Below are 27,176 nucleotides of genomic sequence, written 5' to 3'. Positions count from 1 at the left end.
CTGTGTACCCAGTTTCAGAAGAGACTACTTATATATAGTTAACACAATTCTATTTTATTTCGTTATCATAATATATTATATGTATCAATTATTTATTGTTGAAGTACTAAAACTGAATGATAGAATATTTTTATGAATAAGCTGGAGTTTTTTTTTCTCCATAATATAACACCATCTACATAGGCAGCTCCTGCAATTGACGGCAATCTTGGCTTACCATAAGAAAATTACAGTGTCAGGAGGCCTTTTATATCCTTAAAATGAGTCCTACATCCACACACAGGGAAAGCAGCCATTTTGTTGAATCAATAATCATGAATTTGCAGGACATCCATTCTTTAGAAACCAGTGGATACCATAGTGAATGGATAGTCTGTTATCAGCCCACAAATTGTCAAGAAAATTTGGCCTCTATGGTCCATGCAGGGCCGGACTTGCCCACGGGGGTACAGGGGAAACTCCCGGTGGGCCCTACTGGGGTGGGAATAAAAAAAAAAAAAAAATCAGGGGAGGAGGGGACCCTCCTCTAGGGATCAGGTTCCAGACGGTGCTGTTATTAATCTAGTACATTATCATGCATGCACTACAGTATTTACTGTATATATTTATCAAGGGGCCCAACCCATGCAAAATGGTTAGGCAAACCAATGTGGCAGCTAGGCACACCCCCACTAGAGACTGGCCACATCCCTAAACATGGGCCCCTACCACTGCATTCCCCCAGTGGGCCCTACATACCCCAATCCGACACTGGGTTCATGGGGGGTAATTCCAAGTTGATCGCAGCAGGAAATTTTTTAGCAGTTGGGCAAAACCATGTGCACTGCAGGGGAGACAGATATAACATGTGCAGAGAGAGTTAGATTTGGGTGTGGTGAGTTCAATCTGCAATCTAAATTGCAGTGTAAAAATAAAGCAGCCAGGATTTACCCTGCACAGAAACAAAATAACCCACCCAGATCGAACTCTCTCTGCACATGTTATATCTGCTCCCCCTGCAGTGCACATGGTTTTGCCCAACTGCTAAAAAATTTCCTGCTGCGATCAACTTGGAATTACCTCCATGGTTAGCCCCAACAGGCAGTGCAGCGTACATGGCAGTTTAACCACTTACCTGACAGCTCAAGCAACTACCCTAACTGCAGGATGTGGTCTGTATGTTTCCACAGTAAGCAGGTGAAAGTACAAGATACTGTGGACAATGTCCTGCAAACCCACTGGATAAATGTGGAAATATAAGAATTGATCAGGGCAAGCCCAAAGCACTGGGGAACTAGAAACTAAAAAGTGTGTGTGGGGGGAGGGGCTATGTGGACAAATGTGGGTTTAATGTTACCCAACTATGGAGGTGCCTTCTCTTTAACCGTATGTTTATTTGTATGTTTGACAGTGTCTCGGTGTATTATTAAATCTGTAAAAGTGCTGTAGTCATCCTGTGACAAGACTTGCAGTGAGATACTGCAGCACAGTGATAGCTGTTAGTTCCTGTGCACACCCATCCACGCTCTGTCTCCCGTCCGTGCTCAGTCTTCCTCCTCCCACCCATGGCTCTCTACACCCTCCCATCCGCGGCTTTGACTCCCCCCTCCCGTCCGAGGCTCTGTCTTCGTCTCCCGTTCGCGGCTCTCTCCCCTTCCGTTCGCTGCTCTCTCCCCTCCCGTTCGTGGCTCTCTCTTCCCCCTCCCGTCTGCGGCTCTGTCTCCCCCTCTCGTCCGTGGCTCCCTCTTCCCCTCCCATTCGCATCTCTCTCTCCCCCCTCCCGTCCGTTGTTCTCTTTCCCACCTCCTGCCCGCACTCGCTGCCGGTGTGCATGCCGCAGACCAGCATTCCTCTCGGGAGGGCTCAGAGTCGGAGCAGGCAAGTCATCGCTCAGCTTAAACTGTTGGTGAATGTTCAGTAAATTGCAGGCCTGCAGCTTAGCCAGTTCCTGTTCATAAAGTTATCCCCTCCCCCCCCCCCTCAAAAAAAAGTGGAGATCTGTAGACTGTAGGACTCAAGTGCACTTAGAAAAGAAAGAAAAAATAAATATTAAAGATAAAAAAGAAAGGAAGCCTGTATATACATGCACAGAATTTATATATATGTTTAATATATGTTACATTTCTATTTTTTTTTTGTTGCTCTAGATTATTTATATACCTCAAAATGTATATTATTAATAATGTGTTTTTCTTATATTGCAACGGTGACCACTGGGGGTATTATGTGTATCTGGCACTGCTGGGGGCATACTTTGTGGGGTAATGTGAATTTGGGTCATACTGTGTGGCGTAATGTAGATTCGGCTCATACTGTGTGGCGTAATGTAGATTTTGCTCATATTGTGTGGCATTACGTGGATTTGGCTCATACCGTGTGGTGTAATTTAAATTTCAGCTCATACCGTGTGGTGTAATGTGAATTTCAGCTCATACCGTGTGGTGTAATGTGAATTTCAGCTCATACCGTGTGGCGTAATGTGAATTTCAGCTGATACCGCGTGGCGTAATGTGAATTTCGGCTAATGCCGTGTGGTGTAAAGTGAATTTCAGCTCATATGGTGTGGCGTAATGTGAATTTTGGCTCATACTGTGTGGTATAATGTGAATAAGTGGCACTACTGTCAGTAGCTGGTGAGCATAGAGACATGTGTGACAAATGCTGGTGTCCTGCGGAGGAAGGGTCTGATGCCATAGAAAGAGGCAGATGTGGCTCTAATGGCACATGTGTAAATTATAAACCTTACTTGTGTTACATTAAAACTGAAATGTTCGGCCCCCCCTAAATCTGCCATATTTTTCAGCGTGGTCCACTCAAAATCAGGGTGTAGGTGCTGGGGGGGGTGAGGCGTGGGGTGTGGGGAGGGGAATGGTAATGTACATAGGCCCACCACTCTCTAGTTCCACTACTGGGTCAGGGATAGGTTGGGGAAGTGTAAGCAGCGATAGGGAGCAGCGGCAGCTAGGACTCAGGGATATACCACAGCGGACAGTCCGTACCGGCCGGTGGTCGCACCATTCTATTTTATTTTATTTCTCTGGGGTGTATTATATCTAGTTTCTTATTAGGAACTAGGGAGAAATTAGATTAAGTCATCTGCAAGAATGTAAAATAGTTCTAGACATGTCCCTGTGTGGTGCTAGACACACCGCTCCGGCGGTGCACCCCATAATACAATTAGCTGTGCACGCCTAAGCTGCTGTACCTGCCACACTGTTTGACAGGCAGCGGCACCGGCAGCATGAAGCTTCCCCTTACCTCCCTGGCTGACAGTAGTCCAGTCTCTGTCTGTGTGTGTACAGCGGCTCCTGTCTGAAAAAGGGGCGGGGCTTACCAGCGCTGAGGGGCGGCGCTACACGGGACCATGGCCATGCTGCAGAAGGCAGAATACAGAGTCAGCCAGCCAGATGGTGAGTTGAGGGAGAGTGAGTGAGAAAGTGTGTGTGTGTGTGTGTGTGTGTGTGTGTTTGTTTGTACTGTATGTGTGTCATGTATGTACAGTATGTATGTGTATGTGGTATATGTGTGACTGCAGCATAATGTGTGTAAGCGTTACTGGTAGAGGGGGCGTTGCGTGTGTAAGCGTCACTGGCAGACGGGGTGTTGCATGTGTAAGCGTCACTGGTAGAGGGGGCGTTATGTGTGTAAGCGTCACTGGTACAGGGGGCGTTACATGTAAGCGTCACTGGTACAGGGGGCATTACCTGTGTAAGCGTCACTGGTACAGGGGGCATTACCTGTGTAAGCGTCACTGGTACAGGGGGCGTTACGTGTGTAAGCGTCACTGGTACAGGGGGCGTTACATGTAAGCGTCACTGGTACAGGGGGCATTACCTGTGTAAGCGTCACTGGTACAGGGGGTGTTGCGTGTGTAAGTGTCACTGCTGCAGGTGGCGTTACGTATGTAAGCGTCACTGTTGCAGGGGGTGTTACGTGTGTAAGCGGTACTGGTACAGGGGGCGTTACGTGTGTAAGCGGCACTACTACAGGGAGCATTATGTGTAAAAGCATTATGTGCGCTGTCCCTTTGTAAAGAATGCGAGGGCGCAAATTTATAGTTTGCAGGAGGGCGCCGAGCACCCTAGCTCCGGCCCTGTATGCACAACAGAATGTGAAGCACACTTTACACTTACATAGTAACATAGTTTCTGAGGTTGAAAAAATACAATTTGTCCATCGAGTTCAACCTATTTGTGGTCTCCTACGCTGTAATATTTTTAGGACTAATTTTATATGCTGTGAATATCGGTCGTTGTGTTTATTCCTCTTTTTTTAACTATAGTGCGTGATCTACTCACCATAACCCTGTATATCCTTAACCATTAGGAATTTATCTAGCCCATTCTTAAACGTATTGACCGAGTCCGCCATTACTACTCTCTCGGGCAGGGAATTCCAAACACATGTTGTCCTTACTGTGAAGAAACCTTTTCGCCTCTGTGTGCAAAATCTCCTCTCCTTCAACCTGAGCGGATGTCCACGTGTCCTCTGTGTCGAACTTTTAATAAACAGATCCTCCGCAAGCTCTGTGTATTGTCCCTTTATATATTTGTAAATGTCAACAATGTCCCCTCTTAAACTCTTCTTTTCCAGTGTAAACATGCCTAGCCTAGCAAGCCTTTCCTCGTATCCCAGCGTCTCCATCCCCTTAATCAGTTTGGTCGCCCACCTCTGAACCTTTTCTAGTTCCAGGATATCCTTTTTGTAGTATGTGTCCAAAATTGTGCACAGTATTCAAGATGTGGCCTCACTAGGGATTTATGTAATGGGAGTATAACACTCTCATCCCATGCATCAATTCCCTGCTTAATGCATGCTAATACCTTATTTGACTTCTTTGCTGCAATCCTACTTTGGGTACTGCTGCTAAGCTTGTTATCTACTGTATGCGAATGCCTAAGTCTTTTTTTTTCAGTACAGAATCCCCTCATTTTACCCTATTTAGTATGTAGGTGGTATTTTTGTTCATTCTACCAAAGTGCATTACCTTATACTTGTCTGTATTGAACCTCATTCTCCAGTTTGCTGCCCATGCTTCCAGTTTAAAAGTCATTCTGAAGAGACTCAGCATCTCCCTCCGAATTTATAACCTTACACAGTTTGGTATCGTCTGCAAAAATTGACACCATGCTCTCTAGACCGACTGCTAGGTCATTTAATAGTGGTCCAAGTGCAGACCCTTGTGGCACACCACTTAGTACTTCAATCAAATTTGAAAAAGTTCCATTTACCACAACTCTGTGCTCCCTATTATCTAACCAATTTCTAACCCAAGTTCATATTGTGCCCCCTAGCCCCAGTTCTTGTAACTTATAGTTAAGTCTCATGTGCAGTACTGTTTCGAAAGCTTTAGCAAAGTCTAAAAAGATTACATCCACCTTCTTACCCTTATTTAGGTTCGCGCTGTTTCATTAAAGTCTAGTAAGTTTTTTTGACATGATCTATCCTTCACAAATTCATGTTGGTTCCTAATAATAACCTTATTGGCTTCAAGGAACTTCTGCATACTATACCTTAAAATACCTTCCAGTACTTTCCCCACTATAGATGTAAGACTAACTGGTCTATAGTTACCCGGTTCAGATTTCCTTCCCTTTTTGAATATCGGCACTACTTCCACTATACGCCAGTCTTTGGGGACCATGTCTGATGTAAGTGAGTCATTGAAGATCAAAAATAGCGGTCTTGCTAGTTCGGAGTGTAGTTCCATAAGAACCCTTGGGTGAATTCCGTCGGAACCAGGTGACTTATTAATCTTATTTTTTTTTAATCGGTCACAGATTACTTCCTCACTTAAATAAGCACTCAGCATTGGGACATTATTGTTGCTGATGTTATATGTTAATCCCGCCATCTGGTCCTCTCTTGTGAATACAGATGAGAAAAACTCCTTTAATTTTTCTGCTATGTCATTATTGTCTTTGATTAAGACACCTAACTTGTCCTTTAAAGGGCCTATACTTTCTTTCTTTAATCTTTTGCTGTTGATGTATTTACAAAACTTTTTGGAGTTTGATTTACTTTCCTTTGCTACTAGCTTTTCACTTTCTATTTTAGCCACTCTTATTTCTTTTTTGCATATTTTGTTACAATCCTTATAGTACTCGAATGACTCCGCTTTCCCATCTGATTTAATTTTTTTGAATGCTTCCTTTTTTTTTGCCCATTAGTTCCTTAATCTTTTTGTTAAGCCACATTGGTTTTGAATTATTAGTCCTTTGTTTTCTGCCCATAGGAATTAATTGAGTATACTTATCGAGCAGCGTTTTTAGGGGGTCATTCCGAGTTGATCATAGCTGTGCTAAATTTAGCACAGCTACGATCATGAACTCAGACATGCGGGGGGGGGGGGGGGACGCCCAGCACAGGGCTAGTCCACCCCGCATGTCAGTGCCGCCTACCCCCTGCAGAAGTGCAAAGGCATCGCACAGTGGCGATGCCTTTGCACTTCAAGAGTAGCTCCCGGCCAGCGCAGCTTTAGCGTGCTGGCCGGGAGCTACTCTTCGCACCCCGGCACGCAGTGGCTGCGTGCGACGTCACGCAGCTGCTGCGGGTCACTCCCCGCATGGTCCGGGCACGCCTGCGTTGGCCGGACCGCCCCCACGAAATGGCGGCCAAATGCTGCCGTTTCGCCCCCTCCCACCTATTGACTGTCTATGCCTGTCAATCAGGCAGAGGCGATCGTAGCGCAGCGACGGACGGCCACGCACCGGCTCACTGCGATGCATGCGCATTTCTGACCCGATTGCTACGCTGCGAAAAACTGCAGCGTGCGATCGGGTCAGAATGACCCCCTTAATACCTCCCATTTCTCTGTAGTACTTTTTCCTTGAAACAAAATTTCCCATTCACTGTCCCTTAGAGCTTCCCTCAACATGCCAAAGTTGGCTTTGCTAAAGTATAGAGTCCTAGTTGAGTCTATATAGGACTGCTTATGAAAACTGATATTGAATGTGACCATATTGTGCTCGCTGTTTCCCATGGTCTCCTCTAGTATAATATTTGATATCAATTCCCCATTGTTTGTTAATACAAGGTCTAAGATTGCATTGTACCTAGTTGGTTCCTCGTTTAGTTGAAGTAAGTAGTTATCATTTAGTGTGTTTAAAAACCTATTACCCCTAGCAGTATTACATTAATCATTTGTCTAATTAATCTCTGGATAGTTAAAATCTCCCATCACTATTATGTCTCCTAATCCTGACGCTTTTTCAAATTGTTTCAGTAACAATTCCTCATCAGACACATTAAAACCAAGTGGCGTGTAGCATAGCCCTAATACTATCTTTTTTGTTCCCCTTCCCCCGCATGCAATTTCTACCCATAACTTCTCAACAGTATTTACAGTCTACTAGTGAATATCTTCCCATGTAACAGGTTTTAAAAACGGCTTTACATAAAGACATAACCCTCCACCCCGTTTGTTTATCTGTCTCCCCTGAACAGCGTATAACCCTCCAGATTGACTGTCCAATCATGAGATTCGTCGCACCAAGTTTCAGTAATGCCTATAATAGCCGACAGCGTGGTTTCGTGGGTCGACTCCTTAAAATTCCTAGGGTCAAAAATTTCCAGAGACCTCAAATGGGTACCCAACATAAGCACTGTCCTAAAGAAGGCCCAGCAGCGGATGTTCTTTCTGAGGCAACTCAGGAAATTCAACATCCCACAGAAGCTGCTGCTCATCTTTTACACAGCGATCGTAGAATCGGTCCTATGTTCCTCGATCACAGTCTGGTATTGAGCTGCCACTGAGAGTGACAGACGGAGGCTGCAAAGGGTGGTGAGGACAGCTGAAAAGATCATTGGGGCTGACCTCCCTCCCGTCCAGGAATTATACCAGTCAAGGGTCAGGAAGCGAGCAGAGAAAATCCCGGCAGATATGAAGCACCCAGGTCACAAACAGTTTGAACCGCTTCCATCAGGCAGATGCTACAGGTCCATTCCTGCGAAGTCGACCAGATCTATAAAAAGCTTCTTCCCACTAGCTGCCCACCAGATGAACAATATATAAAAAGTCTAACATATAATATGTCTAATATGTGAGTCTATCGTACAGTTGCAATGTGCAGTATGAACTCATACGTGTAATGTTTGTAATGTATGTTACATTTTCCCCCTTCTTATGCTATCTGTTCCCCCTTCATGTTGCTGCTTGGCGATGCATTGTACCGCAAAAAAATCCTAGTGTACCTGAGTACACCTGGCCAAATAAGCTGATTCTGATTCTAATATCATACTGTTTGCTTGCTGCAAGGACTTCTAGTGTCTCCTTTTTCCCTGTAAGGCTTCTAGCGTTTACATACATACAATTAAGATAAGTATTCCCCCTTGTGCTAGGGACATCATTTTCTGTATGCAGTATTGATGACCCATAATCGCCATTAGTTAGCGTTTTGGCAATACCCTCGTTAGTACCCTTGCCAGCTGCTCTTTCCCTCCCCCCTTCTCCATCCCCATTTAGTTCACTACCTCCATCCTTACTATTCTCACTGCATGACCCGTAGTTTCTAGCTAAACCCTTCCCCCAGGCATCTAGTTTAAGATCTCCTCCAACCTTCTAATCATCCTTCCCCAAGCAAAGCTGCCCCCTCCTCATTCCGGTGCAATCCATCGCGACAAAAAAGATTGCGCCTGACTGAGAAGTCTACCCAGTGTTCCAGGAACACAAACCCCTCTTCCCTACACCGATCTCTAAGCCACGCATCAACCTCCCTAATCTCACTCTGCCTTCCTGGGCTAATGCGTGGCACAGGTAATATGTTGGAGAATATTACCTTAGATGTCCTTGCTATTACCCTAGATGTTTCTGGCCTAAGTCCCAATCTTTCTTAAGGATATCCCACCTACCACTAACCTTGTCATTGGTGCCAACGTGCACCAAGACCGCCGGGTTGTTCCCAGCCCCTCCCAACAATCTTTCTACCCGGTCCGCGATGTGCCGTCCCCGAGCACCTGGGTGACAACAGACTGTACGGCGATCACGGTCCTGGTAGCAGATTGCTCTGTCTGTCTTCCTGATAATAGAATCCCCTACCACCACAATCTGACTAGGTACCTCGCTTTCTTTTATCCCATCAGTGCCGGAGGGACCGCTCCTCCGGTTGCTAGAGGGTACAGTCTTCTCCAGCTCAGTTATTTCTTCACTACCAGCCATCAAATCTACGTCCAAGCGGGCAAATTTATTGGGGTTTGGTAGTTCAGAGATGTCGTGGCTCCCCCTCATTTTCTTCCTTCTAACTGTGACCAAGCTGGCTACCTGGTTGTCCTCTTCATCCGGTGTCCGCCCCTGCAACTCCTCCACCATTCTATCTAAGCTTTGCTCGAGATTGTGAATATCCCTCAGTCTTGCGGTTTGCTCTAGATCAGTTACCTGGGCTTCCAGGGCAGCCGTTCGCTCACACCTCGCGCAGATGTGTTCACACTGGGACGGTTGCTCCTGCCGCGCATACATCATGCACGACATGCAGTGATGTGTATAGACAGGTGTCTCACTTCTGCAGATAGGCCATTTGAGGCAACTATGTCCTTGATTCACAAGACTAAGAATCTGATTTACAAGGTAAGCTATTAATAAGGAAGAGATATTTGATCATAAGCATTTCTCTGATAATTTCTTTTCAGTATTTTGATACTGTTTTATTTAAAATACACCCCAATGATGGCTATATATACAGTGACAAATACCAGTATAATTGAGAAGATTTAAACATTTGTCACCATAATAGAAAAGAGCTGACTGGCCAAATGGGATCATTGACCACACTGTACTTGGGATGACTGGCCAAATGGGATAGTGAACCATAAATATGATGACTGGCCGAATGGGAAAGAGGACCATACTTTGTGGTAATGTTTAACTAGTGTAACGCTGGCAATACATTAGGACAACCAGCATCCGATCCGATTCCATCATACGATTACCCTTCAATCCCCTGGGAGCCCCAGGCATACGATTTGGAGTTTTATGTGCATGCGATGAAGCATACAATCTATCAATAGATTGTGTGCCTTACAAAAAGCATGTGATTACCTGGAAGGAAATGCATCTCAATAATGATGCTGATCATATAAGATGCATTGTATGTGCATAAAACAAGGTACGATGTGCATACGATTACGATATACGATGGATAATATGTGCTGCACACATGATTTGAGGACGCAACATTCTAACCACGGGTCCGCGCATTGCATCGTAATCGCACCGAAAACACATACGATGTGCATAAAATGCATCATATGACACGTCTAAATCGTACATTTGTACACGATGTCGTGCAGTGGCGTAACTAGAAATTTTTCTCCCCCAAGCCAAAACATTCTCTGGCGCCCCCCCCCCCCCCCCCCTCCATAATTGCCACTAGCAAAGGGATGAATCTGCGCATGCTGAAGGTGCGCGCCGCAGAAGGGGGAGTGGCCTTGCTGAAATGGGCGTGGCTTTGCATAAAGGAGCGTGGCATTGCAGGAAAAGACTACCTTATACCCCAGTTTTGCAACCTGCACGCCCGGACGTTGGCCACCGCAGGAAAGAAAATTAATCCTGATTCATGCCCCTTACATTTTTTTGTCATTTTTCCTCCTTATAGTAATGCCCAGTATACATTATGCCACATACTGCAATGGCCGTTAGACATTATGCCACACACAATAATTAAGCCCTACAGTAAGGCTCCTAATTACTTTTAAATTACCTGCTCGTTGCCAGGGGTTTCCTGCTCTTGGTTCCATGCATGGTGCCAGGGGTTTTCATGCTCAGGGTGTCATGCTTGTTGCCAGAGGTATCAAGTGCTGGGTTTCAAGCTTGTTGCCAGGGGGTAATATTCGTTGCCAGGGGTTTCATGCACTGGGTGTCATGCTTGTTGCTAGGGGGTAATGCTTGTTGCCAGGGATTTCATGAGCTGGATGTTGTGCTTGTTACCAGGGGGTAATGCTTGTTGCTAGGGCTGTGCTTCCAGTGCCACATATGCCCCCAGTTCCAGATATTCCCCCACAGTGCTAGATAAAAATATGCCCCCATAGTGTCAGAAACACATATGCCCCCAGTGCCAAATATCCCCCCCAGTGCCCCATATGCCCCCCCCAATGCAGCTACACATATATCCCTAGTGCCAAATATGCCCCCCCAGTGCCAGTTACACATATACCCCCAGTGCCAAATATGTCCCCCCAGTGCCAGTTATACATATACCCCCCCGTGCCAACTATGCCCCCCAGTGCCAGTTACACACCCTCCCCGGGGTCCCCCGCTGCTGTGAGTTCTAGGAAGGAGCCAAAGGGCACAGCGCGCGCCTCTCCTTGCTGTGTCCGTCCTGTGTGTGTCTCGTCTCCAACGGCGTGTCTGTCAAATGAAGTGCTGCTGGTCCGCGAGCTCTGATTGGCTCACGAACCGGCACTTCATTTAACAGACACGCCGCCGGAAACCCAAGAGGGACACACAGGAGAGAGGCATGTGCTGTGCCCTCCGGCTCCTTCCCAAAACTCACAGCAGCAATCGGTGGCGGCGGCGCCCTCGCAGCCCTGCGCCTCCAAACCACCGCAATGGTTGCGGGGGCAGTAGTTACGCCACTGATGTCGTACTAGTGTACGGCCAGCATCAGACTTGTAATTTAGGGGCTTATGCATCGTAGGTAACAAGATGGCCGTAAGTTACTCTTAAAAAGAACTCAAAACTCAGGCACACATGTCAGAGCACAGCATGACCATCAATGTGCTCTATGTGGATGTGCATTTTTTATAAGGATAGTTAGCAATTAATGTAGATTAGTATAAATAAGGATGGGGGGGGAAGGGGGGGTTTGAAACCAGGCCCCAAAAAAGTCACAGCTACCATCCCCAGACATGCGCCCTACATTCTGCATGAAGCCTGCTCCCTTGGTCATGCAGCCTTAATTAGTATCGGAGCCCACTGGAACGCTCTGTGACCCTCCAGAGTTACTCTGTGACACTCCATACAAATGCACAAGATGATTCTGTAATAGCATTATGGTTAACGTGAGCCTGTATTGTAGCTGTGTGTGTAAGCTTTGTAGTATATTCATCTGTTTCCTTTGTATATTATTGTCTCAGTTTTATATATATGTGTGTGTGTGATTTTTTTTAAAAGACTTTTTTAAACTATAACATATATACATAGTTAGTTGTTGGTCAGTTTTGGCAATGTTAGGTGCTAACAAATTTATATGTCATGTGTCCGCTTTGTTCTACATATCATATGCATAGTTGGGTCTTGAGTGCCCTTCAGTGTGGTGATTTGTTAGAAATTCAGGATTACCTCAGGGTAGCTATGGGAAATGAATAACTTTGTCCGTGCTGACTATAACAAATCCATAGTTTGCAAGTTAAACATCAACAATACAGGACTTCTATTTTCATGAGCGAGATATGCATGACTTTAGCTGAGAAAAGCTTTGTGTCACCTTAAAGACACCTCTTGTTACAGGTAAGATAAAATAAAATAAATATGTTTTGTATTAAAGGCATCATATACCAAAACAATCAATGTAACCAATATAAAAATGTGTATGTAAAGCAGATAGGTGGTGATCCCTGCCACCCAGAAGAGTATTTAAGTCTCCTAAAGCCGCCCACTTTACTCAAACTTGGGCAGTTGATAATGTCATCGTAGCCCTTCTTTTTCATTTAATTTTTTTGGCAAAAAAAAATAAATTATATATATATATATATATACACACACACACACACACACACACACACACACACACACACACACGTCTGGTGGAGGGCCCCAGGCTCCCTCCCCTTACCTGGCAGCAGCAGCTCTTCTCTTCAGCTGCAGTGTGGCCATGAAGGTGGTTAAAAAATAAAAAAAAATCAGTATTATTTTCTGAGGGTGCATGACCACGCCTTCTGTAGTTAGGCCACGCCCCCTGAACATTACCTGGGCCCAGTTAGGCTCTTTACTGCCCTGTATATATATGACATCACCTGGGTCTCACTTATTAATGATGTTAGTATCTCTTAGAAATTTGATGAATATGGTTTAGTCTGTAGCATCCACTGTGTATATTGTAATTGACAGACACACTATAAGATGTTTGTCATTATAAAACCTTTTGTGACTGGAATGTTTCCTAATCTACCCCTCACTAGTATCACTGACAGAAATATTGATGTATTTAGTAAAAAAATATCAAATATATTCGGTTCTGATAATCTCTTTACACTTTTAGATTTTCCAGTGCTGTCTAGAAATATTTTAATATGGAATTGCTTGCGTCATACTCCTGGTCCCTGGCAGTTGATTACACTCTAGGGCCCAGTACTGGGACCATCATCCATTTTACTTGGTTATTAGCCACTTGAATACAGTATGTTTCATGTGGCACAAGGGAATTGTTAAACTTTCCCAGGATGTCAGGAATAACAGATCCTGGGGTACTCAAGGCCTAATCATAGCTGCCATGATAACTAAAATATTCTGTTTACACGAGTAAAGTTTAGTATTCTTTTTTAGATTAATTTTATTATAAAAAAGTTATTTTCAACATGCTGCACACATGGGAAAATTATTTTTTTTATAAGCATATGTAACATGTATTGGTCATGAATGGGATACAAAAATATGTTTATTGGAAATCTTTTGAATAGCCCATTTTAGTTTGCATGAAGGTCATTTTCTGTTCTTGCATTGCGCCAGTGTTCCAAGTGGTATTACACCTGGGTTGGATTTCTTCAGTTAACATTGAGTCCTGTTGGAGAAAGAGCGCTATATAAATACATTTATTATTATAATAACATGTACAGTAGAAGGAAACACTATGCGGCTTCTTCTGAGTAACAAGCGGCAGCATTTGCGTCCGTGTCTTTTACAGGTCGCCCGTCTGCAATTGTACGGAAATGCCACTGCAAGTCAGTCGTGCACACAAATGTGCAGGGACTGAGATGTCCACTTTCAGTGGATTTAGATGATCAAATACCGCTTGGTGCATCTGTAGATGCAGCCAGTGTTCGCACCATCAAAACTTGGGGCCTAATTCAGACCTGCGATTTTGCAGAGGGCTGCGATCAGATAGCCGCCACCCATAGAGAGTGAAAACCCGCCCCGTGCAAGTGTGCGAATGCATACTTACGCCGTGCGAAAACTTTGCCATACAGCGGACATCTAAACATACGTTCGCAACTAACCATTGAATGATTTTTCCATTCTGTGCAGTCTGTGCGTAGCCCAGGACTTACTCTTACAGTGCGATACAAACAGGCTGATCGGGGCCGGAGCTGACGTCACACACCCGCCCTGAAAACGCTTGGGAACGCCTGCATTTTCCCTGAAACTCCCAGAAAGTGTCCAGTTACCGCCCACAAACATCCGCTTCCTGACGATCACCTTGTGTACGTCTAGCGATCAAAAAAATTGCAGGATTCTTTTGCGGTATGGCCTCATGCGTGCGCACTTCAGTGCATATGCATGCACAGTCTATCGATAATCGTCCGCTGTGCGAATTCACACAATAGTGATCAGGTCTGATTTAGGCCCTTGCACCAGCCCCAAACTAGGTGCAGATTCTCCGTTCGTTTATGCCCTCCAATGTGAATGATTGTGTATCTGAGTTCGCGACCACTACAGCGACATGCCTGTGCGACTCCCATAATACACCCATAAGACGGACTATCTCCATGCGTCCGCTTTGCCACCTCCCCATTACCGCCCAGGAACGCCAAATACATTCTCATGGCATTTATTAATCGTAGCTGTGGAACTGTGCTCACGGACTCTGGACGCATGTGCAGTGCAAATCAGACATATGTGCAGAAGAAAAAATCACTCAATTGCACCCGACATCGCCACTACATCCCCTATACTATCCCCTATAGGATCAGTCCCTATAACTTAGTCCTCCAGACCCATGACCCTGCTCTTAGCCATTAGATATGCCAAACAGCTAATTCTAGGCATGTATAAAGCATTAATGTTTCTGAATACAATATAAACTGGACCCAACCAAAAAGTTTAACGAATATGAGCGTCCGACTTTTAGAATTTTCACTTCTATTGGACAAAAACAAAACATTCCACTGATTTTCTTGTAGACTGTAAGCTCTTCCAAGTGGTCTCCATTTCTGCTTGTTTGGACTTTTATGTGTTTTATATATTACATTGACTAACCATTTTAAATTATTAAAATATGTTGCATGTGAAGTCTATTGAAAACAGTAAATAACTTCATAAAAATGGCTGCTGCTCTTTTTTAACTGGTGGTGTTTTTATTTTTCAGCAAATGAAGCTGTCTTTTGAATCACTCACTGAAGACGCCATAGACTCTTGAAGAAACGCATCTTTCATGGTGGAGGATTAAAAAAAAAATATCTATTTAAAAAATCTTGCAGTAAAATGTTCTCTTTTACCTACACCAAAGCACTGCTTGGCTTCTCAGGTTTAAAAGTTTTACTTTATTTACTGTATTGCTTCTATTATTGTGTATCTGTATTAACTGGTGCCTGCATGTTGTTTCTGTGTATTTTGCTTTGTGTGTAGTGTACGGGATGTAGTTACTATCCTGGCAGTCGGATCCCGGCGGTCAGAATACCGATGCCGGGATCCCGACCGCCGAGAATGCCAACAGCGGCGCCAAGGCTATTCCCACACGTGGGTGTCCACGACACCAACAGAGTGGGAAATAGAACCTTTGGCGAGCACAGCGAGCGACCTAGACCCAGCGTGGCTAGAAATGCGAGCCCGCAAAATGGCTTTCTAGCGCTCGCGCCGCTGCTGGGATCCCGTGGTCTGTATTTTGACCTCCAGGATCCCGACCGCCGGCATTACAATCCCAACCCTAGTATACAATGTGCCTCGATCAACAATATTCTGCAGTTCCACTGGCTGGCAGATTATTGTATGAAGTACAGCTCAACAAAAGCCTGGGTGCAGAAGTACAATGCGGATAGTCTGTCTGTCCTTATAGCTGAGCTTAGATTGGTTACATGTGTGTGTATATACAGCAGATTTATATGCAGGTCTGTAGTTACAATTGATTTGATTTTACAAAAGGCTATGATGATCATGTGTACAATAACACTACACCAGCTCACCCAAAGTTTACCCTTCAGAATCACTGAGAAATATTAAACTGTTATGAAATATAAATTATGTAACATTCATGAAAGTGCAATAGGTTCTATTAATTAATATTGTTCCAATGATACAATAATGTTTTACAAGGGAATGTTGGTAAACCATCTGTCGCCCACATTGATAAAAGTGGAATAAAGATAAATAATGTTACAAAGTACCAGTCAGTATTTTGTATATCGAATTCTGATACACAGCTTCATATTTTCTTCTGATTATATCTTATTTCTGTCATTTGTAAGTCAAAAGCAAAAAGCAAAAAAAAATGATTGTAATGTTTACAGAGACAAAAAGCATCTCCAAAGTGACCGTCACGATATTGAAGTTCTTTTGACAATCTCCGTTTCTCAGGTGGTTTACCTTTCTATGACATAACAATCGTGTTAAGATTATTTGTTGTTCCTTTGCAAGATGAGTCTTACGATTGTGTTTTTACATCCTCATTTTTTTATAATATGTACATCCAGTATCTCTTTTCATTTTATGAGGGACACACCAATTCCATAAGCTAGAATTTGGCTTTTAATAAAAGATTGTGCCAGATCAGAGTCGTAACGAGAGGTATGTAAACCATGTCGCTACCCAGGGCGCCAGGCCACATAATAGCTGCCTTGAGGACAACCAATGCCAGCTGGCAGGGTGCCTGGTGTAGCACCCTGCCACACAGAAAGGCGCAGGGTTCCTCCCTCAGAAGTGCCCTTCTTGTGCCCGCTGTGGTGGGGCTCCCTACTACCAACAAGCAGGGAATAAATATAGCTAAGAGGTGAATATTTGCAACTGGGCACAGTATGTGATGCAAAAGCAATTTATTTTATTTATTGTTTGCATCCAGGGAAAACATTGCTTTAGCATGTAGCAAATAAACCCTGTGCATGTTTATTTTTACATTGCGATTTAGAGTTGACCTAGGACGTTCTCCCTCCATGCTCTAAATCTGTCTGCACATTGCAGATTTCCCTGCCTGTACTGTAGCTCAACATGTAATTGCCAGGTTGGAAATGATTACCCTCTAGCTGGATTTACTCCAACTGTAAAAGTGGAGCTAAATGTACCAGAAACCAGGGTTTGGATTTGGATTCGTATATCTCTTATCATCAGGTAGCAAAGGTTATTAATGCAAGCTTCTCTGATTGTATGGTAGTTAAAGTGAAAGGAAGTAAATAGTCACTACATACTCAACAAACTATTCCTGAGAACTCAGGCTGCTATTAGGTGGATTTTATACAATAGCAGTTACACAGTAGTAAGGAAAAGAAACGTCCATCAAGTTTAGATCTAGAAGTCAGAAGTCTGTAAGACAGTTGTCATTTTAGGGAAGGATGTATCAAATCTTCTAAAGCGGACAAGTGGAGAAGTTGCCCGTAACAACCAATCAGGTTCTACAATAGCTATCATTTAGTACTTCTATAAAATGTTAGCTAGAAGCTGATTGGTCACCTGTCCTCTTTAGAAGATTTTGATACATCTCCTCCTTACTTTCAGATGGTGGATCAACCTTGTGATAATCAGATAAATTCCCTGGATAAGTCACTCCAATAATGTCTACTATTAAGTATATCTCTAGATATAATTTCTTGTAAGAAAGGAAACAAATCCATGGTCATTATTAGAGATTCTGCCATCACCTTGTCATGGATAATAAATCCACAGTGTAACTCCCCATTTGCCCCTTACAGTGCTTCCTGTATCTTTCTATATTGCATTGAGAATTAATGATGCTGGACATTGCTTCATGCAGACTGCCTGCCGGCTGATGAGGAGATGTACATGTTGAGACAGGCACTGTGTGTTATATCTCTGTGTTTGCTGATGTCATTTCATAAAAATAAACCATTCTCTGTGGTCCAGTGTGCTGTCTTCTAGAAAGATGTCTATGAAACCTATGAAACAATGCGTTTCATAGGTTTCAAAGTGCTGATTAAGTTACAGCACTCTGATTAAGTTACAATCTATGTCTATGAAACCTATGAAACAATGCGTTTGTCTATGAAACAATGCGTTTCATAGGTTTCAAAGTGCTGATTAAGTTACAGAACTCCACAAACATTGCTTGACCTGGTTTTATTATACATCACATTTTTTGGACCTTAGATTGTGATATTATTTGCCTTTCTGTCCCAAAACACATCCAACCATCACTTGCACAGTAACAGGCATTCACTGATTTAAGTCAATCAACAAGTTGCCCACCAGTCTATGCAGTTTGTACAATATTGGACACTACACAAATCAAGGGATCATCAACTGACTACTTCATAACCTGCTGACAAACTACATCTGGATACAGTAAAACCATGATCCAAGGGAACTATCAAGGCTGCCACTTAGCCAGCATACCTGACTATCTCTCACTGTCCATCTCCGTCTCCAGTGGGTACAACCGCAGATGCCTCATCCCCTTAATTGCAGCATAGCCAGTGACTAACAACTCAGAATTCTCCAATTATTATTGTAAAGTAATATAACTTGTTTTATTCATAGTCCAATGTGAATTCTTTATCTTATGTCTCTCTCTTTGAAGGGGAAAGGGGAGATTATTATTTTTTAAATATCAACACTTTGCAAGAGTCCTAATCTGGTGGTGACATTATTTTACCACCTGTAGTCCATTATAATCACAGATACTTAAGGTCTTGCATGTGCAGTGCATCCGGAAAGTATTCACAGCGTTTCACTTTTTCCACATTTTGTTGCAGCCTTATTCCAAACTGGAATAAATAAATTTTTCCCTCAAAATTCTACACACAATACCCCATAATTACAACGTGAAAAAAGTGTTTGAGATTTTTGCAAATTTATTAAAAATAAAAAAACTAAGAAATCACGTGTACATAAGTATTCACACCCTTTGCCATGAAGCTCAAAATTGAGCTCAGGTGCATCCTGTTTTTCCTGATCATCCTTGAGATGTTCCTACAGCTTAATTGGAGTCCACCTTTCGTAAATTCAGTTGATTGGACATGATTTGGAAAGGGACACGCCTCTCTATAAAAGGTCCCACACTTGACAGTGCACGTCTGAGCAGGTATGGATTATTTGGTCGACAAGATTTAGGTCAGCAGTCATTAGGTTGACCACTATTGGTCGACATGCATTAGGTCGACTTGAAAAAGGTCGAGATGAGGGTTTTTTTTGGGGGGGTTTTGTCGTTTTCTTCGTAAAGTGACGGGCACCCCAATTAGTGTACCGTATCCCCTCGCATGGCTCGCTTTGCTGACCATGCTTTGGGCAAGGTGCCTCGCTGCGCTCTGCACAGGTTACCATTCCCAATTGTAGTCCACATGGATCGTAAAGTATGAAAAAGGTCAAAAAATAAAAAAAGTTAAAAACTCATGTCGACCTTTTTCCATGTTGACCTAATGACTGTCGACCAAATGACCGTAATCCGTCTGAGCATAAACCAAGCATGAAGTCAAAGGAATTGTCTGTAGACCTCCGAGACAAAATTGTCTCGAGGCACAACTCTGGGGAAGGATACAGAAAAATATCTGTTGCTTTGAAAGTGCGAATAAGCACAGTGGCCTCCATCATCCATAAATGGAAGAAGTTCGGAACCACCAGGACTCTTCCTACAGCTGGATGGCCGTCTAAACTGAACCATCGGGGGAGAAGGGCCCTAGTCAGGGAGGTGACCAAGAACCCGATGGTCATTCTGTCAGAGCTGCAGCATTCCTCAGTGGAGAGAGGAGCACCTTCCAAAAGGACATCCATCTCTGCAGCAATCCACCAATCAGGTAGAGTGGCCAGACGGAAGTCACTCATTAGTAAAAATCACGTGGCAATCCACCTGGAGTTTGCCAAAAAGCACCAGACCACGAGAAACAAAATTCTCTGGTCTGATTAAACAAAGATTGAACTCTTTGGCGTGAATGCCAGGCGTCATGTTTGGAGGAAACCAGGCACTGCTCATCATTAGGACAATACCATCCCTACAGTAAAGCATGGTGTTGGCAGCTTCATGCTGTGGGGATGTTTCAGCGGCAGGAACTGGGAGACTAGTCAGGATAGAGGGAAAGATGTATGATGCAATGTACAGAGACATCCTGGATGAAAATCTGCTCCAGAGCACTCTTGACCTCAGACTGGGGCGACAGTTCATCTTTCAGCAGGACAACGACCATAAGCACACACTAAGCACACAGCCAAGATATCAAAGGAGTGGCTTCAGGACAACTCTGTGAATGTCCTTGAGTGGCTCAGCCAGAGCCCAGACTTGAATCCGATTGAACATCTTTGGAGAGATCTGAAAATGGCTGTGCACGATGCTTACCATCCAACCTGATGAAGCTTGAGAGGTGCTGCAAAGAGGAATGGGCAAAACTGCCCAAAGATAGATGTGCCAAGCTTGTGTGATCATATTCAAAAAGACTTGAGGCTGTAATTTCTGCAAAAGGTGCATCAACAAAGTAATGAGCAAAGGCTGTGAATACTTATGTGCATGTGATTTCTTAGTTTTTTTTAATTTTTAATACATTTGCAAAAATCTCAAAAACACTTTTTTCACATTGTCATTATGGGCTATTGGGTGTAGAATTTCGAGGGAAAAATTAATTTATTTCAGTTTGGAATAAGGCTGTAACATAACAAAATGTGGAAAAAGTGTAGCGCTGTGAATACTTTCCGGATACACTGTATGCTGTGTGTACCTGAACTCTTTTCTGCAGCGGTTTTCCTTGCAGACATTACTTCACCTTCATAACCGGGAAATCCCCTCTCATATATTAGATTTCTTCTTTAAAGTTTGTCTGGAAGTTCTGATGTATCTTTAAATAAAATCCATAGAAACCTGTCCATCTGCCCTTTGTGAATAATCCATGGCATTGCTACTCACTTCTTTAGTTTATGGGATCGGTCAAGCCAGTCCGTTAACTGATGGATAATGCTTCCTAGAAGTCTCTTCAATATTCTCAGGCTATAGATAAATACAATTTTATTGATCCTTGGCTTTTCTCCAGTCCCATCATATCTCTTAGCATGTGATAGCCTACTTTTCTAGTCAGATTGGGATATCTCACTTGACCCTACAATACCCCCAAAACGTGCCATGTCGCTGCATTACAATTTTGTATGTCATGTTATAAATCACTCTAGTCCAGTGGGTCCCAAACTTTTTTGAATCACGGTGCCCTACTGTTTCAGAATTTTTTTCAGGGCACCTCTAGGCGAAAAGTTTCTTATTGGGAAATTTTGAAAGAAATTTTAAATTAGGTAAATTGTGTTTATATGTCATCCTTAGGCTCAGTTATGTGGTGAGGGACAAGATTCACTTCTGTTTGTCCACATATTTTATGATTGACAGGACCAGCACTGGTTTTGCCTATTACATTGACCATAAATAATATGAATTGGTCCTGGACCACCAATCCAAGGCACCCCTGCTTGTGTCCTGAGGTGCCCCAGGGTGCCACGGCACACAGTTTGGGAACCAATGCTCCAGTCTATTAAGACAGAACTCTCCCAGTGACTGACACTTTTCAATGCACTATTTACTCCTATTAAATTGCTGCTATACCCTCTCCTCCATTACCAGGCAGGACTGCTTCCCAAGTGTACTTTACAAAATGAAGACGAGGAGGTGAGCGTTCAAACTGCTTATATTGAATTGCCTATACTGGGCTCAACTCCCCAATCGTCAGGTCACCCCCCCCCCCACCCCCCCAAAGCCTTGTTGTACTTACAATGCATGCCCTTGCTGATTAACCCATGCATTACCTTCAGTCATGCTTCACTCCTTTCAAACAATGAGACATGTCCCAAGCTCTTTGCAGTCATGACCCTTATGGTAACTCCACTATATGGATTTCTTTATAAGCAGTATAATGTAAGCTACATTTTTATCCCAAATGTCACAGTAAGTTTTTAAGAAGCTGTGTATATAATGAACATAACAACACAAATTAAATTAATAAAAGTCATTGATACACTAAATAATTTGCTATTATTATTCTAGATATTTCCCAAGGCAACTCACTCCTCCCGGGCGGTCTTCAGTATGCCGGATGTCGGGATCCGCGCGCACAGTATACTGGCGACGGAATTCCGACAGCCGGCATACCAACGCTTTACTTTTCCTATAAGACAATCATCTGCTCACTGTTTTGGAGTTACTTTCTTATTGAACAATCTCTACTGAATTATTTAATTGATGATAAAAATCAACTAGTATCAGTTATGTCGGGGAGATAGGGGGTGGGGGGTACTTATTGTCCACCTGAGTGACTGCTATACATTATGGCAGCAGGCTTCACACCTCCAAGCAAAACAAATTAGTCTCCATTCTTTTATAGTGTGACGGTTATTTACGCAGTGTATGATGGTAGAATAACCTTTGAATCAACAACTATTTATGACTCTTGCAAAAGTGTCTGTCCTTTATTATTCACCATCAATAAAATATCATAAATGAAGGATATAAGTGTGTGTGTTTTTTTGTATACTTTCAACTCTAGTATACAAAAGCTTAAAGCTATTTTAATCTATTTCCCCCCCCCCCCCCCATCGGGCAGTGACTATTTATTGTACTGGTGTTGGCATGTCTTAATATGTGATTCTTAGGCCCCATACACACTAGACGAGATTTTGAAAGATCTCGCTCAGAAGGACCGATCTGAGCGAGATCTTTCACAATCACGTCCAGTGTGTAAATAAATGTTGTTAACATATACAGACAAGGGAGGGCCTGTTAACAACAGCCATGCTGCATCCCATCGTTCCCCCCGCCGTCGCTGCCTTGTTAACGACAGCCATGCTGCATCCCATCGTTCCCCCCCGCCATTGCTGCCTGTCCTGGCCACATTGGCAAGTGTGTATGCACTTGCCGATGCCTTTCCCCCACGCCGGGTCTCCGCCGCCGCCAATATCTGCGTCGGCGGAGATCGGGAAGTGTGTATGGGGCTTTACAGTTGATAAAGCTAAATATTTATCGTATATGAAACACTTTAAGAGGTCTAAGAACACTGTACGCTATCTACGTAAGAAGTACCGTAAGGGTACGCAAGTTGTGTAGCGATCGCTCAACCGTAGTCGAGACGCTCAAGCGTCACGTTCGCTTACGGCCCAGTGATCACAGGCAGGCACGCTATTGGCTGCCGACTAACGTAATGATTCGCTATAGCGTAGCGTACGCTCGGGACCACGAGGAGATCACCAGCGGTGCAGACGCTTACAACGTTAAAACCTTTATATCTATACCTTTAACAATGAGATACACAGTATACCTTAGTGTAGAGACAGAGTGTAAGTGCAACCTGGTGTAACCTGATTAACTACAAAGCTGCTTGAGCGTCACCGACGCTCAGAGAATACTTAACCCTATAAAGAATACACAGATACCTGGGCTTAGGGTCCAAAACCTATTATATGTATTATAACTATTATACTTGAAAAAGGAATCACAGTACAAATGATACACTACAATATAACATAGACCAACTAACCAGATAACTACACGGGAAATACAATACAATTAAAGGAAAATACGAGAGAAAGAGTAGAGAGAGAGAGAGAGAGATAGAGAGAGAGATGGCTCACAGTAAGACAATATGATTACGGAGAAAACTTACGCACAAGGGGAAACGATCGCATGCGCCTCGATATCCAGCTCCCGATTATCAGCAATGAGAACCGTTGAAGAGAGTGAACTGGATACGGTCGGCCTGCCTATTTATGCCCCACACACAATACAATTCAATGGTCCCTACAATCTCATTGTTCATTGGACACAGGAATTCGGCTTCGCATTATAACAAAAGGTCATAGGTTGATTCATACAGGTGGGCTGTGACTATTTCCAACTGCTCAGGTGGGAGGGAAACTGGGTTTCCCGCCGCATGGGTAATAAAGTGCAAATAAAGTAAATGTTCATAAACTTCTTATGTCCATAACTATTCGCACGAGCGATTGATCTGCTTCAAACCAACACCGGAATATTTCTAATTAAATATTCTTCCGATGGATACTAAACACCACTGTATTACTCCTGTCTGACCCTTCGTATCAAACAAAGAGGGATTTCTCTGTTCATGAACATTCTATATTAACCAAACTTTCAGAATCTATCAAAGGGACCATGATCTATAAAATACCTTATTAGTGAAAATATGTAATGATTGAGTCGCACGCTACGATCGCATAAACTCTACCGTAAATACGCATACCATGCGCCTGCGGGTGCCCGCGACTGTGAGTATGCGCACGTACGGGAGAGCGTACGCATGCGCAGCACGGACCTGTGTGAGGTGCAAATATGGTAGTGTGCATAGAGATATTTTTCTGACTTTGACAGTCCACCCTTTGGCAGTCAATAATAACTGCCACTTCCTGAAAACATTTCAAAAGGAGAAAAATATATGTTAGGGGTTAATTCATTTCCATGGTTGGGTAAGGGAGGAGAGAGGAGTAGGTGTGAAGAGGGTATGACCTAGTGAGATAGCAGAAGCATGTGTGTATGAATCCGTATTTGGGGGGTCATGTATCATCGTGCCGTACGTGTTGTAAATCAAGCTTCGAGGTATTGCGAAGTATACATTTGAATTCCTTCTTATCCCGTGGTACGGGTCTGTGGATGGGCTGTCAAACTTTACCGAGCTCTTTTCGGATTTGAACAAAATGGGGAGCACATTTTAGTTGATGATACATGAATGGGGGAATATGCGATTGCTGATATCTGTGCCTGTATTCCCTATACTATGTGTGTCATTACCTGAGGGTTGTAGAAATGAAGAAAAGACATAATTACGGTAAATGCGGTGGTATTCTATGTCAGGTTAATGTACATCTGTCGGTTGAAGTTTTGTTCGGTATCAGTTGAAAGTCGTCTTCTTTGCGCTGTGTTGCCCATTAGGTGTGAGCAAAAAGCTTTGTCAATGCCATTAGATTTACAAAAAATGTTGGGCTAGCGTAAGTTTAAGAATTCTAGGGAAACTGGGGATCCATGGCAAAGTTCATCAAATGTCCGTATCTCAAGTGGTCAAAACTTCTTCTTTGGTCTATCCGTTGTCTGTATAGCGTCTCGTCAACTTCCTCGTCCAAGTGGGTCTTTTTATCTTGGAGAAAAACCAGAAAAACAGGTGAAAGAAACGGACCGTATAATCGCATTTTCATTACATCATTATTTCTATCATTGGGTCATAAATCAAATCCAGGTTAATTACAGTTTCCTCACTCCTCAAACTCATTACCCTGGTACGATGTTTGCACTTCATTAAAGCCTGACCGCATCTAAATATCAAGCCAATTGATATGACAACACCTAAGATACATAGGAGAAACTTCCCAACATCCATTATGACTCCTTGAGCCCAGTCTCCCAAACCGGAGAACCAATTTCGCGGGTTCAACCATGACACCCAACCAGTCAGCTCATTACCTACAGCAGCAAGAGTGAGATTGTGTTTTCGGCGAAATTCCCACTTCAATTGGAGAATATCGTCCATCTTTTGGTCTATGACCTCGACCGGATCCTCGGTGCTATTCGTGATATACGTGCAACACTTCACGCCGTACTGTGTTGCCAATGTAACACAATATCCGCCTGTCACTGCTGTGAGGTAATTAAGAACCATTCTATGCTGCACCAGTTCTGTTTTATAAGCTTGAAGTTCCCTTCCAGTATATCTAAACGTGTCATCATACATTTCAGTGATATTATCTAACAAATTTGCGAGCGCCGATATGTATTTATAATTTAGCACTCCTCTAGCGGTGCGGGTGAAATCTAACGCGATTAAGAATTGAATCCCGGTGGATTCACTTATCAGATCAGAGGCCGGATGCTCTGTCTTCTCTATCAGGTGCCTTTTAACAACGTGCTCGTAATGGGTGTGAGTATAAGGAGCTTGGGCACCACGATGTATGTCTTTCATTTTATCATGTGTTACAGTCATCACTTCAGGCAATACTTTTCCAATATAACACAATCCTTCAGAGTTTGGGGCAAGCCACTTGTACGCCTTTCTCCCGCATATGAAATATGCATCATCGGGGAGAACATATGGGACGGAGAAGGACATAACCATATTACACACCTTCCAGGTGAAATCTCCTAACCCTAATTCTTCCATCTGCTTAATACACGTATCAGGTTGTACGATATGTGCACAGTATCCTGGTGATACTTCTCCAACTCTCGTAATCCTATTTCCTAAGGTGTACCTATACCGGAAAGATTTTCCTCTACTGGCTATGTGGCGTACAAGCTCTGTATCTGTGGGCATTCTATCTGCTCTATGCGAAAAGGTCATGGTGTGGTTACTCCATGACACTTCCCAATTTCCCGGTTTTCTGGGATTGGAGATGTTGAAACATAATAGGGACCTATCCACATGGTATTGGTGGAGCTTCAAACTAGGAGGGCTGGAGATATTAAACCTCCTGTCCACCGGTCTCCCACCATTTAACTCAAGTACCTCCCCTATCGTTAAAGGAAATGGTACTAGCCCTGATTTGCTATGACCTTGAGGTACTTGAGAGCATACCCAACAATCTGTTTTGTTTAACACATTACCCACTAAGGAGTGATAGTCACTCAATGGATGCCGGTCCATATGGATATTAAAACTGGATTGGCATTTCTTAATGCACCCATCTTCAATGACATTGTTACAGAGCCTACAGATACAGTTTTCCTCAGCTAACAATCCGTCACAATTCCTTCTATGGTCAATGCTATCGGATCGTTTTCTGATACTCGCCTTTGCTTGTTGGTTAGGTTGATCTTGGAAAACTACGCCTCCATCTTTATCATCAGAACCCATTCCAGAACCTCTATCGACCTCCATGGTACTCTCGCCGGAACAGACTGCTCTGGTCAACATCATGGTCAACAGGAAAATCCGGATCACAGTCTCTTGGGGCAAGTCCATCTTATAGGAGGAAACGGAGAAGAATGAGAAGGAGGAAAAAGAAATTTGAGGGAGAGGGGATGGGAAGTGGAGAAAAACAATAAAAGGGAGTGGGGAGTCGACAACAGCTCTCGGTCTTCAAGGCTCAGGTGCCGCCTCAGTCCTCCTGGAACAGACACTCCAGTGATACAACCTCTACCGTCTGTTCCTTATCACGGGACTTCTCTGGATCAGCAACCTTCTTGCAGTGGGATGAATGGACCCAA

At 43.5% G+C, this 27,176-nt stretch overlaps 1 protein-coding gene across 2 annotated transcripts in view; it reads left to right on the top strand.

The window, feature by feature from the left end:
- The window catches only part of ANO10 (anoctamin 10), a 565,272-nt gene extending 547,361 nt beyond the window's left edge, over positions 1 to 17,911 (top strand). For both annotated transcript variants that reach the window (XM_063922319.1, XM_063922318.1), the window contains one exon: positions 15,216 to 17,911. In XM_063922319.1, the coding sequence (XP_063778389.1) occupies positions 15,216 to 15,266 (51 nt within the window). In that variant the 3' untranslated portion in view covers positions 15,267 to 17,911. The remainder of the gene's footprint in view (positions 1 to 15,215) is intronic.
- The last annotated feature ends 9,265 nt before the right edge of the window (positions 17,912 to 27,176 follow it).

The sequence above is a fragment of the Pseudophryne corroboree genome, chromosome 5 (assembly GCF_028390025.1).
Source record: "Pseudophryne corroboree isolate aPseCor3 chromosome 5, aPseCor3.hap2, whole genome shotgun sequence".
Classification (NCBI taxonomy): Eukaryota; Metazoa; Chordata; class Amphibia; order Anura; family Myobatrachidae; genus Pseudophryne; species Pseudophryne corroboree.
The sequence above is the reverse complement of the archived record's forward strand: the minus strand, read 5'-3'. Positions and strand labels throughout refer to the sequence as shown.